A 22,399-nucleotide genomic window follows, 5' to 3' on the forward strand; every position below is an offset into this window, starting at 1 on the left:
AGGGATCAGTGCTGGGCCCCATGCTCTTTAACATCTTTATTGATGATCTGGATGAGGACATTGAGTCCATCATCAGTAAATTTGCAGATGACACCAATCTGCGGGCAGGAGTTGATCTGTTGGAGGGTAGAGAGGTTCTGCAGAGGGACCTGGACAGGCTGGGCAGATGGGCAGAGTCCAAGGGCAGGAGATTGAACACATCCAAGTGCCAGGTTCTGCACATTGGCCACAACAACCCCATGCAGTGCTACAGGCTGGGGTCAGAGTGGCTGAGAGCAGCCAGGTAGAGAGGGACCTGGGGGTACTGGTTGATAGTAGGTTGAACATGAGCCTGCAGTGTGCCCAGGTGGCCAAAAAGGCCAATGGCATCCTGGCCTGCATCAGGAACAGAGTAGCCAGCAGGAGCAGGGAGGTCATTCTGCCCCTGTACACTGCACTGGTTAGGCCACGCCTTGAGTCCTGTGTCCAGTTCTGGGCCCCTCAGTTGAGGAAGGAGGTTGACTTGCTGGAGCGCATCCAGAGAAGGGCAACAAAGTTGGGGAGGAATTTGGAACACAGCCCTGTGAGGAGAGGCTGAGGGAGCTGGGGTTGCTTAGCCTGGAGATGAGGAGGCTCAGGGGAGACCTTCTTGCTCTCTACACCCACCTTAAGGGAGGTTGTATCCAGGTGGGGGTTGGTCTCTTCTCCCAGGCAAGCAGCACCAGAACAAGATGACAGAGTCTAAAGCTGTGCCAGGGGAAGTTTAGTCTGGAGGTTAGGAGGAAGTTCTACACAGAGAGAGTTATTGCCCATTGGAATGTGCTGCCCAGGGAGGTGGTGGAGTCACCATCACTGGAGGTGTTCAGAAGGAGACTTGATAGGGTGCTTGGAGCCATGGTTTAGTTGATTAGGTGGTGTTGGGTGATAGGTTGGACACAATGATCTTGAAGGTCTCTTCCAACCTGTTCTGTTCTGTTCTGTTCTTTCTATTCTATTCTATTCTATTCTATTCTATTCTATTCTATTCCACTCTACTCTACTCTACTCTACTCTACTCTACTCTACTCTACTCTACTCTACTCCCATTGATTAGGAAGATGCTTAGAACACAACTCCCTGTCTATCCCAACCTCAGGACCCTCAGATTTTATAGGGGTTGGAAGGAAAAGCACCTGAAGGAATTATACAATCATTAAGGTTGGAAAAGACCTCTAAGATTATCAAGTCCAACTGTCAACGCAACCCTGCCATGCCCACTAAACTGTGTACCCAAGTGCCATGTCTACACATTTTTTAGCACCTTCAGGGATGGTGACTCCACCACTTCCCTGGGCAGCCTGTTTCAATGTCAGACCATGCTTTCAGCAAAGAAATCTTTCCTAATAGCCAATCTAAACCTCCCCTCTCACCCTTATGGCCCTCATACAGGCTTGGATCACCTGACCTGGCTAAAGGCTTCCCCACACCATTGTCACCTAACCACTTGCTCTTGTCCTTTCACTTCTTACGTGGAAGAGGCCAACATTCACTTCACTACAGTCTCCTGTCAGGGAGTTGTTGAGAGCAAGAAGGTCTCCTCTCAGTCTGCTTTTCTGCAGACTAAACAACCCCAGTTCCCTCAGATGCTCCTCACAAGACCTGTTCTTCAGATCCCTCACCAGCTTCATTGCCCTTCTCTAGGCCTCTCCCAGAAAAGATGGTCTGGGGAAAGGAGGGAAATATCAGTAGAAATGAAAAGCAGGTGAAAGAGGAGGATAACTCTGTGTTGGACTGGGCAGTAAACTGGCAGCAAAGTAATGACTGTGTGGGGGGGCATGCACATGTGAGTGGTCACACCAGCAATCCCAACTGGAGAAAGCCTCCTCTGGTGTGAGAGGCCAGGACCAGGCTTTGGGAGGAGGGCAATTCTTCATTCTCTGTATGCATCATGTAGCAGGTCAGGCTGAGGTGCAACACCACCATGTGCCTGGTATGCTCAGAGGTGGGGAGAGAGATGGACCCTAAGACACACTGTGCCATCAGACACACTTCAGGACATGGTGTAGTGGGCATGGTGGTTTTGGGTTGATGTTGAACTTGATGTTCTTGGAGGTCTTTAACATCTTTGTTTGGTGCTCTTTAACATCTTTATTGATGATCTGGACGAGGACATTGAGTCCATCATCAGTAAATTTGCTGACGACACCAAGCTGGGGGCAGGAGTTGATCTGCTGGAGGGTAGAGAGGCTCTGCAGAGGGACCTGGACAGGCTGGGCAGATGGGCAGAGTCCAAGGGCAGGAGACTGAACACATCCAAGTGCCAGGTTCTGCACATTGGCCACAGCAACCCCAGACAGTGCTACAGGCTGGGGTCAGAGTGGCTGGAGAGCAGTCAGGCTGAGAGGGACCTGGGGGTGCTGGTTGATGGTAGGCTGAACATGAGCCTGCAGTGTGCCCAGGCAGCTAAGAGGGCCAATGGCATCCTGGCCTGCATCAGGAACAGTGTGGCCAGCAGGAGCAGGGAGGTCATTCTGCCCCTGTACACTGCACTGGTTAGGCCTCACCTCGAGTCCTGTGTCCAGTTCTGGGCCCCTCAGTTTAGGAAGGAGGTTGACTTGCTGGAACGAGTCCAGAGAAGAGCAACAAAGTTGGTGAGGGGTTTGGAACATAAGCCCTACGAGGAGAGGCTGAGGGAGCTGGGGTTGCTTAGCCTGGAGAAGAGGAGACTCAGGGGTGACCTTATTACTCTCTACAACTACCTGAAGGGAGGCTGCAGACAGACGGATGTTGGTCTCTTCTCCCAGGCAGCCAGTACCAGAACAAGAGGACACAGTCTCAGGCTGCGCCAGGGGAGGTTCAGGCTGGATGTTAGGAAAAAGTTCTATACAGAAAGAGTGATTGCACATTGGAATGGGCTGCCTGGGGAGGTGGTGGAGTTGCCGTCATTGGAGGTGTTCAGGAGGAGACTTGACGGGGTGCTTGGTGCCATGGGTTAGTTGTTTGGGTGGTGTTGGATTGGTTGATGGGTTGGATGTGATGATCTTGAAGGTCTCTTCCAACCTGGTTTATTCTATGTATTCTATGTATTCTTTTCAAACCTTACTGATTCTATGATTGTATGATCCCCCTCTGCTGAAATATGCCTTCTTTTCTTCCCCTTCTCCCCTCCAGAATTTAGGTCTAACATTTTTAACCAGCCTTAAAATCAAGTCTCCAGTTGAGTGCCGCACCCAGACCACTTTCCACTACGACTACATGTGTACATCTCCATTTATCCTCTTTCTCTGGAAACCATGGGTAACAGACAGGCTGCACGAGGGCAGCTGAATGTGCAGGGTGCTGAGGGACTGGGGATGGCTTCCAGAGATGAGTAGCAGCTAGTGCAGGAGATTTGCACCATGGGAAGAGGGGAAGGGTCCTGATGTGTTTGTGTTTCCAGCACAGTTGATGGGTGGAGGAGTAGCAGCGTAGGAAGAACCTGCCACGAAACTTGTGCTGGCAGGCAGAGAGTGGTGGAGTCACCATCCCTGGAATTCTTTCAGAGATATGGAGATGTGGTGCTGAGGGACCTAGAATTGTTGAATTAATGGTTGGAACTGATGATTTTAATAGTCCCTTCCAACCAAAGCAATTCTATGACGATATGGTCAAGAAGGGAAGTGAGGCAGCTGGCTCAGGAAGGAATATCTATTTGTAAGGTTAGGAAAGGTCTTGCTGGAAACAGAGAACGAGCCAAGATTGGCACCAGGTTGTATCTAGCCCCTTCTGCTGGGGCTGAAAGCAGAAGTGTAAGCAGGCAGTTTCTCATGGAGGATTACACACATATTGGAATCCTTATGGACTGCTGGATTGTCTCCTGGAAGGCAATAATGCAGTAGATCAAGGACATCTTAGAAGGGACAAGGGGGACTGGAGTGGGGGTGGGAGGAACGAAGAACGGAGCTTTTGTGAAGTGAGCTCTATCCTGATTTCACAGTTGCTCTGCCTTTGAATGAATGCTTGTATCCCCAACAGCTTATGACGAGCTGGCAGACCTGGGCATAGAAACAGATGCTGCTGGTGAACACGCTGAGTCTGAGCACGTGGAGCTGGGCAGCGAGGCAGGGTCGGCACGTGCCTGGTTCCCAGAGACATTCATCTGGACTCTGGTTCCTGTTAAGTAAGTATTTACAGGCTGTGGCCCCACAGGCATCCAGACAGACCTCCCACCAGCCACAGTGAAGAGGGAACAGGCAGGAGCAGAGCCAGAATGTTATTGCCTTGTGGTGGGTTAACACCCATTCTAAAAACAAAAACAAAGCAAGGGGGAGGGCTTGGGAGTGCTTTGCCCTCCCTGCAGGGCGTTTTCCCCCTGGGAAGCTGAGTCTGTTCCCCTCTCCCCTCCCTGCCCAGCTAGGGTATAAAAAGCAGGGCATTGCAGCTATTAGCTCTCCTTTTGGCTCCTGCCCCTCCTGGATGAGAGCTACTGTGGCTGCTTCCCTGCTCCTCTGCCACGTGGTCAGGCCTGATCCTTCTCCCTGCTGCCTCTGTGCCTCTTCAGAGAGAGACTGGTTTTGTATTCTTCTTCTTTGTCCCCCTCCCACCCATCCTTGTTCCTTGCCCTTGTGAACCATATCTGCTATTGTTATATATATATTTTTTTGTTGTTTAAAGAAAACTCTTTACCTCTCTACTTCCAGGCCAACTCCAAATTATTGTTTGGTGGATTTGCTCCTTCCTTTTTTTTCCCTCTCTGTTGGGAGGGAGGAGGGAGAAGTGGGGGAGAGATTCTCAGCCTTGCCCCCACCTGAGCTCTTAACTCCCAGTTAAGGCTTAAACCACCACAGGCCTTCTGTACCCACAAAGAAAGGGAGATATGAAGAGGTGGAGAAGGGCAATGCAGATTTGGTTCAGTTCCTTGCTCTGCCTGAGATTTTTCACATTATTTGGGGGAATTTTAAACCACATATTCCTCTAGGATGGAAAGGACCTCTAAAAGTCTGTAGTTCAACATCCTGCATAAGGCAGGTCCAGTTAGATCAAGTTGTAGTCAAGTTCACAGCTCCAGTGATGGAGATTCCACCAACTATCTGGGCATTTTCCCCCCAGTGTTTGACCATCCCCATGGGATTTTTTTTGCTTCTTGAGTCAGATTTTCCCATGTTCCAACGTGCATCTCTTCCCTTCCATCCTATCAAAATACATCTCAGAAGAGACTGGTTCCATTGTCTCTGCCTCTTCCCAACTGGTAGCTTTATAAAGTTGAAAGATCTCCCCTTAACCTTTCTCTCTTAAGTTCGAACCCCAGTTTTTCTGCTATTCCTTTTATAGCAAATGCCCTCTGGCCTTTTTGGTAGTCCTCCACTGGATACATTCAAGTATGTCAGTATCTTTCATATACTGGAAAGCAAAAATGAGACACAGTACTCCAGATGTGGTCCTACCATGAAGGAGTACAAGGGGGAAATAATTTTTGTCAACCCAGTGGCTGTAGTCTTCTTAACAGAGTCCAGAGTACCTCTTTCATTGCTGTAAGAGCACATGAGTTGAGTCATGCTCAACTCCTTGTCCTTCACTTCTTCTCAATAGCAGCCTTTCCCTCCAGCGTAGTCTGCAAATACATATGATGTCCTCTCTCCTGTTATCCAGGTCATGAATACAGCCATTAAGTAGTATTTGAGCAAGTATCAGTCCCTGAATGGTGCCATGGGTCAAGAGCCACCAGTTGGACATTTTGTCTCCAATAACTAACCGCTGTCCCCAGTGGCACAGCAAATTCCCTGCTCACTGTATCACCCACTTGTCTAGACCACACTAATATGACTGCAAGGGTGATATTGGGAGGCTGTGTAAGAGGCCTTGCTGAGGTCAAGTTATGAAGCATCCACTGTTCTCTCCTTATTCACACTTCCCAGCTTTCTGAATTCTTCCGCTTGCAAAAGGTCTCCATCTGTAAAAGAGAATGTCTGCCTCTCCATCTGGGCTGGCTGGCTTATGCCCATGTCAGGGCAGGACCATTTTTCATTTCCTGTATGCAGATCTGTGAGTGACACTTGCAGTGATGACTGCTGGGCTGTGGCTGGGATTTGGGGTGGCAGTGTGCTGGAGGTGTCATATGGCACAGGCTAGGCATACACCATGGATTCTTTGAAGCCCTGCTGCCCACACAAAACATGAGCTTGGCATGAAACAGTGTCCAGAAGCATACTATGGGTTTCATTTGCCTCTCAGACCTTCCTTGCCCAGCTGTTTGTTTGCTATCCTTCCCATATTTCTTTCCTGTTTCCTAGGAGTCCCCACACCTTCTCACACATTTCCACTTCACTGGCATTCTGCATTTGTCTTCCCAAGGGAAGTCTTTAAAGGGACAGGGGCAGCCCTTTCTACTATGTTTTCTCCTCAGTGATTCAGGGGCTGCTGAGCTGGATGTCACGGTACCTGACAGGATCACAGACTGGAAAGCCATGGCCTTCTGCACCTCAGTGAGCCACGGGCTGGGAATCTCAGACACCAGCAGCCTGCAGAGCTTTAAACCTTTCTTCGTGGAGCCCAGCCTGCCCTACTCTGTCTTCCGAGGAGAGTCATTTCCCTTGAAAGTCAAAGCCTTCAGTTACCTGCAGCAGTGCACAGCGGTGAGTGGCTCCCCCCAGGACTGTTTGGGCTAAGGGGATGTGTAGTAACAGCATTTACCTGCACTTCAGCAAGGCCTTGGACACCATCCCCCACAGCAAACTCCTGGCCAAGCTGCCAGCCCCTGGCTTGGACAGCAGCACTCTGAGCTGGGTTAGGAACTGGCTGGAGGCTGAGCCCAGAGAGTGGTGGTGAATGGTGCCACAGCCAGCTGGCAGCCAGGCAGCAGTGGTGTGCCCCAGGGATCAGTGCTGGGCCCTGTGCTCTTTAACATCTTTATTAATGATCTGGATGAGGGCACTGAGTCCATCAGCCGTAAATTTGTACTGATCATCAGTAAGTTTGTAGGCTGAACATAAGCCTGCAGTGTGCCCAGGTGGCCAAGAAGGCCAATGGCATCATGGCCTGCATCAGGAACAGTGTGGCCAGCAGGAGCAGGGAGGTCATTCTGCCCTGTACTCAGCACTGGTTAGGCCACACCTCGAGTCCTGTGTCCAGTTCTGGGCCCCTCTGTTTAAGAAGGACATTGAGACACTTGAAGGTGTCCAGAGAAGGGCAATGAGGCTGGGGAGGGGTCTGGAGCACAGCCCTGTGAGGAGAGGCTGAGGGAGCTGGGGTTGCTTAGCCTGGAGAAGAGGATGCTCAGGGGAGACCTTCTTGCTCTCTCCAATTCCCTGAAAGGAGGTTGTAACCAGGTGGGGGTTGGGAGGACACAGTCAATAGGTTCATTATGTAAAATATGTAAACAATAGGAGGAGAAGAGGAGGCTCAGGGGAGACCTCAGGGGAGACAACTCTCTGAAGGGAGGTTTTAGCCAGGTGGGGGTTGGTCTCTTCTCCCAGGCAAGCAGCACCAGAACAAGAGGACACAGTCTCAAGCTGTGCCAAGGGAGGTTCAGGCTGGATGTTAGGAAGAAATTCTTCCCAGAAAGAGAGATTTGCCATTGGAATGTGCTGCCCAGGGAGGTGGTGGAGTCACCATCCCTGGAGGTGTTTAAGAGGAGACTGAATGAGACACTTGGTGCCATGGTTTAGTTGATTAGATGGTGCTGGGTGATAGCTTGGACTTGTTGACCTCTGAGGTCTTTTCCAACCTGGTTAATTCTATTCTATTCTATTCTATTCTATTCTATTCTATTCTATTCTATTCTATTCTATTCTATTCTATTCTATTCTATTCTATTCTATTCCACTGACAGAGACAGAATAGAGAATACAGAATTAACCAGGTTGGAAAAGACCTCTGAGATCATCAAGTCCAACCTATCACCCAACACCATCTGATCAACTAAACCATGGCACCAGGTGCCTCATCCAGGCTCTTCCTAAACAACTCCAGGGATGGTGACTCCGCCACCTCCCTGGGCAGCCCAGGGAGGGTCTGCCTCCTTAGGAACTGGGCTAAAGGCACCAAAGAAGCTCTTCACATAGCTCTGTGCAGAGCCACCTGTGCCCAACTTATCCTTCAACATAGGTTCAACTCTACAGGACTGCTGTCTCCATGGGCTGCTGGTTTCCCTCAGGTATTTCTACAGGACCATCATTGTACCGCTCTCAAGCTGCACCAGATGAGGTTTAGATTGGACATTAGGAAAAATTTTGTACCAAAAGAGTGTTGAAGCATTGGAGCAGGCTGCCCAGGGAGGTGGTGGTGTCAGCATCCCTGGAGGTGTTCAAAAAATGTGTTGACATGGCCCTTTGGGACATAGTTTAATGGCCATGGTAGTGTTAGGGTGATGAATAGGCTCGGTAATCTTGAGGTCTTTTCCAGCCTTAATGATTCTATGAGTCTATACCCTCCCTGGGCTTCTGGCTTGACTGACATCTGGATCAAGGAGCTAGAAAGAAAAGCCCAGAAGCAGCTCTGTAACCCAACCTCCCTTTTGTTTCACCTCTAGATCCAGCTTAGCCTAATGGACTCCAGAGATTTTGAATTCGTGCATGCAAATGTCAGGTTCACTGCTTGTTTGTGCCCTGATTCCACAAAAACATTTTTCTGGGATGTGAAGGCTACAAAATTAGGTAAGGAGACAAGGGAGGGGCAGGAGTGGGAGGCACTGTGGCAGAGACGCTTAAGGAAACCTGAGCTGGGCTGGAAAGGAGAGCTATGGTCTGTCATATGAAGCATGAATAAGCAGCCTGGGGCTGGGCAAATAAAACATCAGCCTGGATGTGCCAGCTGGCCTCTCAATGTTTTGTTCTTCAGGGAAAGTGAATTTCACTGTCACTGCTGAGGTGATGGAGCAGGAAGATGTTTGCACTGAGAGTACAGCCATTGTGCCAGTGTCTGGAGGGAAGGACACAGTGGTGAAACACCTGCTGGTGAAGGTCAGCTCATGCTTCAGGGTCTTGGCAAGGTCAGACTCAAAATGACCTGGGGGGTGGCTCTGGGAATGGAGAGTCAGCACAGCAGGTAAGCACATTCCTCAGAGGGGCTGGTCAAAGAGGCATTTGAAGGACAGGTTGGGTTGGGGCAAAAGATAAGCACCTCCACTCCATGGGACAGGGAAGTCAGAACTGCTTGCTAGCAGGGCAGTGGGGGCAAACATGATTTAGCAGCTTAGAAACCTGCTTCCCAGTGAGACCTCGCTGCTGGCAAACATATCCCTGCTGCATGAAGCCCTTTGCATGGCTCATGAGGACAGCTTGCAAGATGAGGTGTTGTGGGGCTGCTGTCTCACATTACTGCTCTCCTGGAGCTCTTACTGGAGCTGACCAGACTTTTCCCCACCAGGCAGAGGGGCTGCTGGAGGAGAAGACTCACACCTCACTGCTGTGCCCTAAAGGTAAGTGCACAGGTACCTCAGAGACAGGGGCTGTGCATGCACACAGAGCAAAAAGACAAACAGAAGCAGGGTGGTGTGGGAGACTCTCTGGAAGTGCATGGGGAGAGCAAAGTCAGTGATTCTGGAGCTCTTGTGAGGAGGCAAAACCATTCAGCTCTATCCAGTTCCACAAGCTCCTGGCAGTACCAAGCCACTGCCTGATCACATCTCAGTTGCTCATCAGTGAGTTGTATGACCTCTGCCATCCTCTCTGCTGGTTTTGCCAACTGATGAAGTGATCCCAGCCTTGCTCACACCATCTCCTGGGGATGCCTGCGGGGATTTTTGTTTAGTAGGTGGTGTCCCTGCCCATAGTGGGGAGGTTGGAACTGGGTGATAAAAAGGCCCCTTTCAACCCAAACTGTTCTATGATTCTATCCCATCTCCCTCCTGCCTGTGGTTCTGATGCTCTTGCCTTTTACAGGAACATCAGCTTCTGAGACAATCACTTTCTCTGTGCCAGAGAACACAGTGCTGGGGTCGGAGAGAGCTCATATCTCTTTCTTAGGTGAGATCTGGGGGGATCTTGGAAAGAACTTTCACTGCAGGGGTCTTTTCTTCTGGTGGCACCATGTCTGCTCTGACAGAAATAAGAGGAAATGTGTACAGTAAGATGAGATTCTGGGGCCTTACCTCCTCCAGAGAAGTAGTCCAACTCTCTTACCCAAGTGACACAGGGCCAGTTGGGCATATATAATTTCACCCAGCCAAGGGAAAGAGGGACAAGATGGACAAAAAAAGGTGAATGGTGCCACATCCAGCTGGCAGCCAGGCACCAGTGGTGTCCCCCAGGGATCAGTGCTGGGCCCCATCCTGTTCAATATCTTTATTGATGATCTGGAGGAGGGAATTGAGTCCATCATCAGTAAATTTGCAGATGACATCAAGCTGGGGGAAGGAGTTGATCTGTTGGAGGGTAGGAGAGCTCTGCAGAGGGACCTTACCAGGCTGGACAGATAGGCAGAGTCCAACAGGATGGCATTCAACAAGTCCAAGTGCCAGGGGCTGCACTTTGGCCACAACAACCCCAAGCAGAGCTACAGGCTGGGGACAGAGCGACTGAGAGCAGCCAGGCAGAGAGGGACCTGGGTGTGCTGGTTGACAGCAGCTAAACATGAGCCTGCAGTGTGCCCAGGTGGACAAGCAGGCCAAGGGCATCCTGGCCTGCATCAGGATCAGGAACAGTGTGGCCAGCAGGAGCAGGGAAGTCATTCTGCCATCTGCTCAGCACTGGTTAGGTCACACCTTGAGTCCTGTGTCCAGTTCTGGGCCCTTCAGTTGAAAAAGACATTGAGACACTTGAGTGTGTCCAGAGAAGGGCAATGAGGCTGGGGAGGGGTTTGGAGCACAGCCCTGTGAGGAGAGGCTGAGGGAGCTGGGGTTGCTTAGCCTGGAGAAGAGGAGGCTCAAGGGAGACCTCATTGCTGTCTCCAACTCCCTGAAGGGAGGTTGCAGCCAGGTGGGGGTTGGTCTCTTCTCCCTGGCAAGCAGCACCAGAACAAGAGAACACAGTCTTAAGTTGTGCCAGGGGAGGTTTAGGCTGGAGGTGAGGAAGAAGTTCTTCCCAGAAAGTGAGATTGGCCATTGGAATGTGCTGCCCAGGGAGGTGGTGGAGTCACCCTCCCTGGATGTGTTCAAGAGGGGACTGCATGTGGCACTTGGTGCCATGGTTTAGTAGTCCTGAGGTGTTGGGTGACAGGTTGGACTTGATGATCTCTGAGGTCTTTTCCAACCATATGGATTCTATGATTGTATGATCACTGTTTCTACAGGACTCTATAGACATTAGAGTGACAGCAATGTGGCCAGAGGTGAGCTGGGAGCACTCTTAGCACGTTGCCTGGAGAATCAGTGAGACCAGATGTTTTTTCACATGCAAGAACATATAATGCTCCCAAAGCTGTGGTTCTGTCCTACAGGTGACATTTTGGGGCCTGCACTGAACAACATAGATGATCTCCTCCAGATGTCCAGTGGCTGTGGTGAGCAGAACATGGTCCATTTTGCCCCCAATGTGTTCATCACACGGTACCTTGAAGAAACAGGACAACTGACTCCAGAAATCAAACAGAAGGCAATTGGCTATTTGGAAAATGGTGAGTAGATTTCTTCTCCCCTTGGATTATTAAACTGGTGATGTCCACTGCAGTAGATTGTGTGGTGGGGATCTCAGCAGAGGCTTGCTGCTGATCAGGATTTCTGCAGCATCAATTGTTTGACATCATGGGAATTGCAGCAGTGCAAGTCATATGAGGAGAGGCTGAGGGAGCTGGGGTTGCTTAGCCTGGAGAAGAGGAGGCTCAGGGGAGACCTTCTTGCTGTCTACAACGCCCTGGAGGGAGCTTGTAGCCAGGTGGGGGTTGGTCTCTTCTCTCAGACAACCATCACCAGAACACGAGGACACAGTCTCAAGCTGTGCCAGGGGAAGTTTAGGCTGGAGGTGAGGAGAAAGTTCTTCACAGAGAGAGTTGTTAGCCATTGGGATGTGCTGCCCAGGGAGGTGGTGGAGTCCCCATCCCTGGAGGTGTTCAAGAGGGGATTGGATGTGGCACTTGGAGCCATGGTTTAGTTAGTCAGGAGGTGCTGGGTAATAGGTTGGACTTGATGATTTTGAGGCCTCTTCCAACCTTATTGATTCTATGATTCTGTGCCCCACACAGCACCCCTTTGAAAGCCCTGTGTTGAATTTCTCTCTATAATGGTCAGCAGGATTGGTGGGGCAGGGTGACACCTTGAGCATACAGCAGAGACAGAGCATCTTCACTACTCCCAGCCTCTTCCTGCAGGGTATCAGCGGCAGCTCCTGTACAAGCATGCAGATGGCTCATACAGTGCCTTTGGGGAAGGAAGTGAGCCAGGGAACACATGGTAAGCAGAGAGATCCAGACACAGCTGAGGAGCAACAGCTTGACCTAGACAGGCTCAAGCTGGCCTAGGTTTTGGCCTGGGGAATCTGAGGAACTTTGGAGGTCTGGAGTTCAAACTGGACCTCGTCCTGGAAGAGCACTGTGCCAATGAACTGTCCTAAGGTACTCCTGCTTGATTGTGCTTGCACATGCCAGCTTAGGCTGACTCTGAAACCCTGAGTGCAAAGACAGCTTCTTTCTAGGTTTTCTGGAGTGATTTGTGCCCAACCAGGACTGGGGAAAGGGCTGAGTGAGGTCACTAAACATCAACCCTCTTGACCTGAAGTCACATTAAGTGCACCCTGTTGGAACAGACAGAGCTTTGGGGGAAGCATGGAGCTGTTGCTGGGGTTTTTCTCTTTTGCTTCAAATGGATCAAGATAATGTAACTCACATGCATTGCTTCCACTTCTCCATCTGTGCAGAGGCTCTTCCCTGCTGGCATTTCTCCAGGGATGAGACAGTAGAAGACACAGAGAATCCTGTCTCCTACTAGAGCTGGGCATCAGTGACTGGTTCAATTCAATTTTCTTCTCCATTCCTTGGACCCAGGCTGACTGCCCTTGTCCTCAAGACCTTCAGCCAAGCCCGGGACTTCATCCACATAGATGAGCAGAATATAAAGGATGCTGCCAGTGCCCTGATAAAAACTCAGACTCAATCTGGCTGCTTCAAGAGTGTGGGGAAGCTCTTCAACAATGGTCTGATGGTATGAAGTGTCCTGGCTGTTCATTAGGTAGCTCAGGGCTCATACTGGTGCAATTTGGGTGCCAAGAGCAAACAAACCCTCCTGCAGAAGGGAGGCTCTGATGTGCCTAAGATCACCCTTGGGTGACACTCAGGATTGGGCTTAGTCATGGTGGCACTTCTTTGAGTTATGGATGATACCTGTGTGGGAACTGAGACAGTGCCCTCCCCCCTCAAAAGCTGAGATGTATTCCCTTGGGAAACTGGTTTAGCTTCCTATCCCATTATTGAGCTGCTCTTTCTGCCTTCAGTTTGAGTTACCACCTCCACACAAGAAGTCAGAAATTATTTGAATGGAGATTGATGGCAGCCACCCAAGTGAGGTTCACCTTACCAGGGAAATGTCCTACACGCTCAGAGACACAGCACAGACACACACAGTGCCACCAGACTGGGGCCAGCAGCAGTCCCAGTGGTCAGAAGCTCAGACAAATAATCTTCTAAGTGAAGAGAATAGTGCCTTTCGCTTCCCCTTGCAAGACATGCCTTTTCTTCTGCTCCTTCATTCCCTTGCCACTGTCTTGGCCCTTGAATGAGTTGCCACCTCTCAATGGGGTTGTGAGAACATCACTTGCTCCTGGAATTGAAATCTGCTACTGAAAATCTTTTGCAGGGGAAGGGGAAGGGAAAGGAAAATGTGTTCAGAGGGAGGGAAGCATCTACCCAGAGGATCTTGGGTCACCATGGCTGAGGAGTGCTCTGGGCAGCAGGACCCGCAGAGTAAAGACCAGCCCTGACACTTCCTTAGCAGAAGGAGGAAATGGCCTCCTTTTGCACCAGGGAAGGTTTAGGTTGAATATTAGCAGACACTTCTTCACTGAAAGGGTTCTCAAGCACTAGAACAGGTTCCCAGGGAAGTGGTTGAGTTTCCATCCCTGGAAGTGTTTCAAAGATGTGGTGCTGAGAGACAACTTGGCCCCAGACTTGGTGGCATTAGATGGTGGTTGGACTTCATGACATGAAGTCTGTCCCGGTAAAACCAACTCCATGAAGAGGACCAGCACCATTGTTTGCACAAGGCACTGGAAAACTTTGTCTTCTCCCTTCTCACAGCAGCCTTCTTCTCTGTCTTGGGGTGGCTGCAGGGTGCAGTGGAGGAAGGACTGGGGCTGAGCTCCGCAATCATCACAGCTCTCGTGCGCTCAGGGATGCCGCGCTCTGTGAGTACCACATGGGGCCGGGCTGTGTGTGCAGCCTCTGGGCAGGCAGAGGTGTGCAGCCCCTGGGCAGGCAGAGGTGTGCAGCCTCTGGGCAGGCAGAGGTGTGCAGCCCCTGGGCAGGCAGTGATGTGCAGCCTGTGGGCAGGCAGAGATGTGCAGCCCCTGGGCAGGCAGAGGTGTGCAGCCTGTAGGCAGGCAGAGATGTGCAGCCCCTGGGCAGGCAGTGATGTGCAGCCTCTGGGCAGGCAGAGATGTGCAGCCTCTGGGCAGGCAGAGGTGTGCAGCCTCTGGGCAGGCAGAGGTGTGCAGCCCCTGGGCAGGCAGTGATGTGCAGCCTCTGGGCAGGCAGAGGTGTGCAGCCCCTGGGCAGGCAGAGGTGTGCAGCCTGTGGGCAGGCAGTGATGTGCAGCCCCTGGGCAGGCAGAGATGTGCAGCCTTTGGGCAGGCAGTGATGTGCAGCCTGTGGGCAGGCAGAGGTGTGCAGCCTGTGGGCAGGCAGAGGTGTGCAGCCTGTAGGCAGGCAGTGATGTGCAGCCTCTGGGCAGGCAGAGGTGTGCAGCCCCTGGGCAGGCAGAGGTGTGCAGCCTGTGGGCAGGCAGAGGTGTGCAGCCTGTGGGCAGGCAGAGATGTGCAGCCCCTGGGCAGGCAGAGGTGTGCAGCCTGTAGGCAGGCAGAGGTGTGCAGCCTGTAGGCAGGCAGTGATGTGCAGCCTGTGGGCAGGCAGAGATGTGCAGCCTGTGGGCAGGCAGAGGTGTGCAGCCTGTGGGCAGGCAGAGGTGTGCAGCCTCTGGGCAGGCAGAGATGTGCAGCCTGTAGGCAGGCAGTGATGTGCAGCCTGTGGGCAGGCAGAGATGTGCAGCCTGTAGGCAGGCAGTGATGTGCAGCCTGTGGGCAGACAGAGATGTGCAGCCTGTGGGCAGGCAGAGATGTGCAGCCTGTGGGCAGGCAGAGGTGTGCAGCCTGTGGGCAGGCAGAGGTGTGCAGCCTGTGGGTAGGCAGAGGTGTGCAGCCCCTGGGCAGGCAGTGATGTGCAGCCTGTGGGCAGGCAGTGATGTGCAGCCCCTGGGCAGGCAGAGGTGTGCAGCCCCTGGGCAGGCAGCGATGTGCAGCCTGTGGGCAGGCAGTGATGTGCAGCCTCTGTGCACACAGGAGTATGCTGCTGGTTTCCGCCCCATGTGTCCTGTCCCTCTTCCCACCCCCCTTTGCACACCTCAGAGCTGTGTTCCCTCCCCATAATACCTGCCAGCAACCAGCATGCTTTCAGTTGGAAAAATGGGCAGTGGCACTGGTGAAGGGTCTAGAGCACATCTACTGAGCAGCAGCTGAGGGAACAGGGGCTGTTCAGCCTGGAGCAAAGGAGTGTGAGTGGGGACCTTCTCACTCCCTGCAGCTCCCTGAAAGGAGGTTGTAGTGAGGTGTGGGTCAGTCTCTTCTCCTTAGTAACAAGTGACAGAAGGAGAAGAAATGGCCTCAAGTTGCACCAAGAGAGGTGTTGGCTGGACATGAGGAGCAATTTCTTCCCTGAAAGGGTTGCCAAGGCCCAGCACAGGCTGCCCAGGGCAGTGGTGGAGTCCCCACCCCTGGGGGCATTTAAAAGCCACACATATGTCATGCTGAGGGACATCCTTTAGTGGTCACCTAGCAGTGCTGGGTTAGGAGCTGGACTTGATGATCTTAAAGGTCTTTTCCAAAAGCCAGAGTTTTGTGATTATGTGATTCTGTATCCTAGGACCCAGTGGTGTGGAAAGCTCTCAAATGTATAAAGGACATGGTCAGCTCTGATACTGGCAGCTCCAGCCTCTATGACCTGGCACTAGCTGCAAATGCTTTTGCAGTAGCAGGTGATAAGACCTTCAGGCAGAAAATCCTTGAAAGATTGGATGTGGCTGCCATAACATCAGGTACCAAAGACTGGGGGGCAGGAGAAAGAGACATTGACTAAACTGTGTGGAGATCCCAGGGCTGACAATCAAGGGAGTGGAAGCCAGCAGTGGGGAGCACTGTGGGGAGCCCAACACTTTAACAACCTCTGTTTGCCAAGGTGTATTGGCACTGTGAGACAGACTTCATGATCTCACAGCTCTGGTCTCCCAGACCCAGGGGAGCTTCGTGGATGTTGTAGAGCTCCTGCCCACACTGTTGACTTAGGTCTCTACTGGATGCATTCCTGTGCAACCTGTGCTAGATTCTGTGGCCCTGCTCTGGCAGGGGAGTTGGACTCAATGATCTCCAGGGGGTTGGACTCAACGATCTCCCTTCCAACCTCTAGTATCTGTGATCCTGGGTAAAGCAGGGTGTGGGGACAAACAGGGAGATATGGACCCATATCTTGTCCCACTGTACATTTTCACTCAATGCCTAGGCCCAGGGGTGGAGCAGCACTCTGAGGCCATTAGATACAGCCACACCCCATAAGTGTTTTCACTCCATCTCTAGATGACCAAATATTCTGGAGTCAGCAGTCCAAAAAGGAAGAAGACTCCCTGCACTGGTATCGGGCTCCATCTGTTGATGTGGAACTGACAGCCAGTATACTCATGGCCCACCTGTCAAAGTCAAGTTTGTCTCCAGATGAAATCAAAAAGGCATCCCAGATTGTGTCATGGCTCACCAAGCAGCAAAACCCTTATGGAGGCTTTGCTTCAACCCAGGTAATCTCTGGGAGAGCATGTGTCACCACCTATGGTTTTGCAGATGACACCAAGTTGGGGGCAGGAGTTGATCTGTTAGAGGGTGGGAGAGCTATGCAGAGGGACCTGGACAGGCTGGACAGATGGGCAGAGTCTAAGGGCATTGAACACATCTAAGTGCCAGGTTCTACACACTGGCCACAGCAACCCCAGGCAGTGCTACAGGCTGGGGACAGAGTGGCTGGAGAACAGCCAGGCAGAAAGGGACCTGGGGGTACTGGTCGATAGTAGGCTGAACATGAGCCTACAGTGTGCCCAGGTGGCCAAGAAGGCCAATGGCATCCTGGCCTGCATCAGGAACAGTGTGGCCAGCAGGAGCAGGGAGGTCATTGTGCCCTGTGCTCAGCACTGGTTAGGCCACACCTTGAGTCCTGTGTCCAGTTCTGGGCCCCTCAGTTTAGGAAAGATGTTGAGTTGCTGGAAGGTGTCCAGAGAAGGGCAACAAAGCTGGGGAGGGGTCTGGAGCACAGCCCTGTGAGGAGAGGCTGAGGGAGCTGGGGTTGCTTAGCCTGGAGAAGAGGAGGCTCAGGGGAGACCTTGCTCTCTACAACTCCCTGAAGGGAGGTTGTAGCCAGGTGGGGGTTGGGCTCTTCTCCCAGGCAGCCAGCAGCAGAACAAGAGGACACAGTCTCGAGCTGTGCCAGGGGAGGTTTAGGCTGGAGGTGAGGAGGAAGTTCTTCCCTGCAAGAGAGAATGCTTGATAAACATGAAACAGGGGAGTGCACTTACTCCTTGGCAGCCCAACCCATATAGTCTTCTGACCTGCATGGACTATCCCTCTTTTCCCTGTGACCTAGGGAAGAAAGGGAAAGGAATGTCAGTCACAGCCTTTGAGGTCACTATGCAGACCAAAATAAACCTGAAACTGAGTATTAAATGGGGGAACAGGGAGGGATATGAGCTTTGCTGGAGAAGAGAAGGCTCAGAGGAGACCCTATTGCTCTCTGCAACTACCTGAAGGGAGGTTGTAGCCAGGTGGGGGTTGGTCTCTTCTCCCAGGCAACCAGCACCAGAACAAGAGGACACAGTCTTAAGCTGTGCCAGGGGAGGTTTAGGCTTGATGTTAGGAAGAAGTTCTTCACAGAGAGATTGGCCATTGGAATGTGCTGCCCAGGGAGGTGGTGGAGTCACCATCCCTGGAGGTGTTTAGGAAGAGCCTGGATGAGGGACTTGGTGCCATGGTTTAGTGGATCAGATGGTGCTGGATGATAGGTTGGACTTGATGATCTCAAAGGTCTTTTCCACCCTGTTCTGCTCTAAGCAGAGCAGTGGGCTCTAGCAGTCCCCACAGTAAAGGAAAAAAGAGGGGAAAAAAAAGAAAAAAACTATCTATGGATTTATAGCTCCTGGGATCTGGGAAGGGTGGATATCTGTATTCCTCTGAGACATCCTGTGCTGAAAGCCCAAAAGGAGAGTTTAACCCTTCCTGTGCTGTAGCTGCAGCATGAGAGAGAGAAGGGCTAAGCACTGGCAATGCAGAGGGAGAGGGGATCCTGTTTTGCCCAAGGTGTTTCTCCTCTCTCAGGACACAGTGGTTGCTCTGGAAGCCCTAGCTCTGTATGCAACCAAGACCTTCAGCAAGGATGGCCCTGATCTTCAGGCTTCTCTCTCCTCTGAGGGTTTCAACCAAAAGATCAGAGTAGACAACAGCAATCGCCTCCTGCTGCAGAGAGTGGAGCTGCCAGCCGGTGCCCAGGACTATACTGTGCGTGTGCAGGGCCGTGGCTGCCTCTTCCTGCAGGTAAGCCCAGCCATGCAGTAAGGGTCTGTCTAGGGAACAGCCTTGAAAGCCAGGGGGCTTCTCACCTTCTTTCTTAGCCAACACTGAAAACAGACTGCTACAGTGACTTGCAAGAATCTGGATTCACAGCCAGCACCAGTAGGTGAGAGCCAACAGGAAGGGAATAGCAATCCCCCAGATGAAAGCTGGGTCATCTCCAGCCAGCCAGAGCTGCTGATCTTCTCTGAGAAGTCCATTGGACACCACCAGGAGCAGCATGCCAGCAGAACCTCTGCATCTACTGCATAGCTCTCATCAGCACAGGGCAGCAAGCAGCAGTCAAGTGCTAGACAACGACAATGACACTCTGTGGCAGTTTCAGGCTCTGCCTTTAAAAGGTAGCTGCAGATTTTGGAGCAGAAGAGTGAAGAAGTATAAACAATTCACAGCTGGGTGTGAAACAGTTCACAGCTGGGTGTGAAAAGGAAAACAAAAGATTATTCTAAACCAATTTCCTTGGGCAGATGTGTGGAGTGCACTAACAATTCACTCCTTTGCCTTTTCTCTGGCTGGTTCTGCTCTGCCTGCCTGGGAGGATCTTATCACTACTAGCTGACCTTGCAGATAAGACTGACATTCCTGCTAATGGCTCCTTTTTTCTTTCTTCTATCATAGAGGGAAGGGCAAAAAGAGAGGCTGGGGGGAGTGGGGTAGCCTTTCCCTGGTCATTTTGATCAGGGGAGTTTCCTCGCTGTTTTCTGGTTGTAAACACCTGTATAGCAAACTCCTGGCCAAGCTGTCAGCCCCTGGCTTGGACAGCAGCACTCTGAGCTGGGTTAGGAGCTGACTGGAGGCCGAGCCCAGAGAGTGGTGGTGAATGGTGCCACAGCCAGCTGGCAGCCAGGCACCAGTGGTGTCCCCCAGGGATCAGTGCTGGGCCCCATGCTCTTTAATATCTTTATTGATGATCTGGATGAGGGGGTTGAGTCAGTCATCAGTAAATTTGATGATGACACCAAGCTGGGGGCAGGAATTGATCTATTAGAGGGTAGGAGAGCTCTGCAGAGGGACCTGGACATGCTGGACAGATGGACAGAGTACAAGGGCATGAGATTGAACACATCCAAGTGCCGGGTTCTGCACATTGGCCACAACAACCCCATGCAGAGCTACAGGCTGGGGTCAGAGTGGCTGAGAGCAGCCAGGCAGAAAGGGAACTCGGGGTACTGGTTGATAGTAGGATGAACACAAGCCAGCAGTGTGCCCAGGTGGCCATGAAGGCCAATGGCATCCTGGCCTGCATCAGGAGCAGTGTGGACAGCAGGAGCAGGGAGGTCATTGTGCCCTGTACACTGCACTGATTAGGCCACACCTTGAGTCCTGTGTCCATTTCTGGGCCCATCAGTTTGAGAAGGACATTGAGACACTTGAATGTGTCCAGAGAAGGGCAACAAAGCTGGGGAGGGGTCTGGAGCACAGCCCTGTGAGGAGAGGCTGAGGGAGCTGGGGTTGCTCTGCCTCTGGAGAAGAGGAAGCTCAGGGGAGACCTTCTTTCTGTCTGCAACTCCCTGAAGGGAGGTTGTAGCCAGGTGGGGGTTGGTCTCTTCTCCCAGGCAAGCAGCACCAGAACAAGAGGACACAGTCACAAGCTGTGCCAGGGGAAGTTTAGGCTGGATGTTCGGAAGAAATTCTTCATAGAGAGAGAGACTGGCCATTGGAATGTGCTGCCCAGGGAGGTGGTGGAGTCACCATCACTGGAGGTGTTTAGGAGGAGACTTGATAGCGTGCTTGGTGCCATGGGTTAGTTGATCAGATGATGTTGGGTGATAGGTTGGACTCGATGATCTCAAAGGTCTTTTCCAACCTGGTCTATTCTATTCTATTCTATGCTATGCTATGCTATTCTATTCTATGCTATCCTATCCTATGCTATCCGATCCTATGCTATCCTATGCTATCCTATCCTATCCTATCCTATCCTATCCTACATAGAATACATAGAATAAACCAGGTTGGAAGAGACCTTCAAGATCATCGCGTCCAACCCATCAACCAATCCAACACCACCTAAACAACTAACCCACGGCACCAAGCACCCCATCAAGTCTCCTCCTGAACACCTCCAGTGATGGCAACTCCACCACCTCCCCAGGCAGCCCATTCCAATGTGCAATCACTCTCTCTGTATAGAACTTTTTCCTAACATCTAGCCTGAACCTCCCCTGGCGCAGCCTGAGACTGTGTCCTCTTGTTCTGGTACTGGCTGCCTGGGAGAAGAGACCAACATCCGTCTGTCTACAACCTCCCTTCAGGTAGTTGTAGAGAGCAATAAGGTCACCCCTGAGTCTCCTCTTCTCCAGGCTTAGCAACCCCAGCTCCCTCAGCCTCTCCTCACAGGGCTGTGTTCCAAACCCCTCACCAACTTCGTTGCCCTTCTCTGGACACACTCCAGCAAGTCAACCTCCTTCCTAAACTGAGGAGCCCAGAACTGGACACAGGACTCAAGGTGTGGCCTAACCAGTGCAGTGTACAGGGGCAGAATGACCTCCCTGCTCCTGCTGGCCACACTGCTCCTGATACAGGCCAGGATGCCATTGGCCCTCTTAGCTGCCTGGGCACACTGCAGGCTCATGTTCAGCCTACTATCAACCAGCACCCCCAGGTCCCTCTCTGGCTGACTGCTCTCCAGCCACTCTGACCCCAGCCTGTAGCACTGCATGGGGTTGTTGTGGCCAATGTGCAGAACCTGGCACTTGGATGTGTTCAATCTCCTGCCCTTGGACTCTGCCCATCTGTCCAGCCTGTCCAGGTCCCTCTGCAGAGCCTCTCTACCCTCCAGCAGATCAACTCCTGCCCCCAGCTTGGTGTCGTCAGCAAATTTACTGATGATGGACTCGATGCCCTCGTCCAGATCATCAATAAAGATGTTAAAGAGCATGGGGCCCAGCACTGATCCCTGGGGCACACCACTGGTGCCTGGCTGCCAGCTGGCTGTGGCACCATTCACCACCACTCTCTGGGCTCGGCCCTCCAGCCAGTTCCTAACCCATCGCAGTGTGCTCCCATCCAAGCCAGGGGCTGACAGCTTGGCCAGGAGTTTGCTATGGGAAACGGTGTCAAAGGCCTTGCTGAGGTCTAGGTAGACTACATCCACAGCCTGCCCCACATCCACCAGGCAGTCACCTGATCATAGAAGATCAGGTTGGTCAGGCAGGACCTGCCCTTCCTAAACCCATGCTGGCTGGGCCTGATCCCTTGGCCATCCTCTAAGTGTTGTGTGATTGCACTCAGGATGACCTGTTCCATAATCTTTCCTGGCACTGAGGTCAGGCTGACAGGCCTGGAATTCCCTGGCTCATCCAACCGGCCCTTCTTGTGGATGGGCACCACGTTGGCCAGCTTCCAGTCATCTGGGATCTCTCCAGTGAGCCAGGACTGATGAAAAATCATGGAGAGCGGCTTGGCAGCTCATCTGCCAGCTCTCTCAGCACCCTGGGATGGATCCCATCTGCTCCCATGGACTTGTGGGGGTCTAAGCTGCTGAGGAGAGCTCCTATCACTTGCTCTTGGAACACAGGGAAACTATGCAGCTCCCTGGCTCCTTCTGCCAGCTCTGCAGGCCAGCTGTCTGGTAGACGTTCTTTCCCGCTAGTAAAAATTGAGGCAAAGAAGTTGTTAAGTAACTCTGCCTTCTCCTCATCCTTTGATACAACATTCCCCTCCGTGTCCACCAAGGAGTGGAGGTTGTCCCTGCCCTTCCTCTTGCTATTCATGTGTTCATAGAA

General features: G+C 52.0%; 1 protein-coding gene across 1 annotated transcript in view; it reads left to right on the top strand.

The window, feature by feature from the left end:
• The window catches only part of LOC128897394 (alpha-2-macroglobulin-like protein 1), a 53,191-nt gene that overhangs the window by 23,914 nt on the left and 6,878 nt on the right, over positions 1 to 22,399 (top strand). Inside the window, exons 17-30 of the mRNA XM_054163963.1 lie at positions 3,130 to 3,217; positions 3,973 to 4,117; positions 6,341 to 6,569; positions 8,465 to 8,588; positions 8,773 to 8,894; positions 9,301 to 9,352; positions 9,816 to 9,899; positions 11,311 to 11,487; positions 12,178 to 12,259; positions 12,850 to 13,006; positions 14,130 to 14,204; positions 15,934 to 16,105; positions 16,641 to 16,855; positions 18,420 to 18,635. Of these exons, the coding sequence (XP_054019938.1) occupies positions 3,130 to 3,217; positions 3,973 to 4,117; positions 6,341 to 6,569; positions 8,465 to 8,588; positions 8,773 to 8,894; positions 9,301 to 9,352; positions 9,816 to 9,899; positions 11,311 to 11,487; positions 12,178 to 12,259; positions 12,850 to 13,006; positions 14,130 to 14,204; positions 15,934 to 16,105; positions 16,641 to 16,855; positions 18,420 to 18,635 (1,938 nt within the window). The remainder of the gene's footprint in view (positions 1 to 3,129; positions 3,218 to 3,972; positions 4,118 to 6,340; positions 6,570 to 8,464; positions 8,589 to 8,772; positions 8,895 to 9,300; positions 9,353 to 9,815; positions 9,900 to 11,310; positions 11,488 to 12,177; positions 12,260 to 12,849; positions 13,007 to 14,129; positions 14,205 to 15,933; positions 16,106 to 16,640; positions 16,856 to 18,419; positions 18,636 to 22,399) is intronic.

This window comes from Dryobates pubescens, chromosome 8 (assembly GCF_014839835.1).
Source record: "Dryobates pubescens isolate bDryPub1 chromosome 8, bDryPub1.pri, whole genome shotgun sequence".
In the NCBI taxonomy this organism is placed as follows: domain Eukaryota; kingdom Metazoa; phylum Chordata; class Aves; order Piciformes; family Picidae; genus Dryobates; species Dryobates pubescens.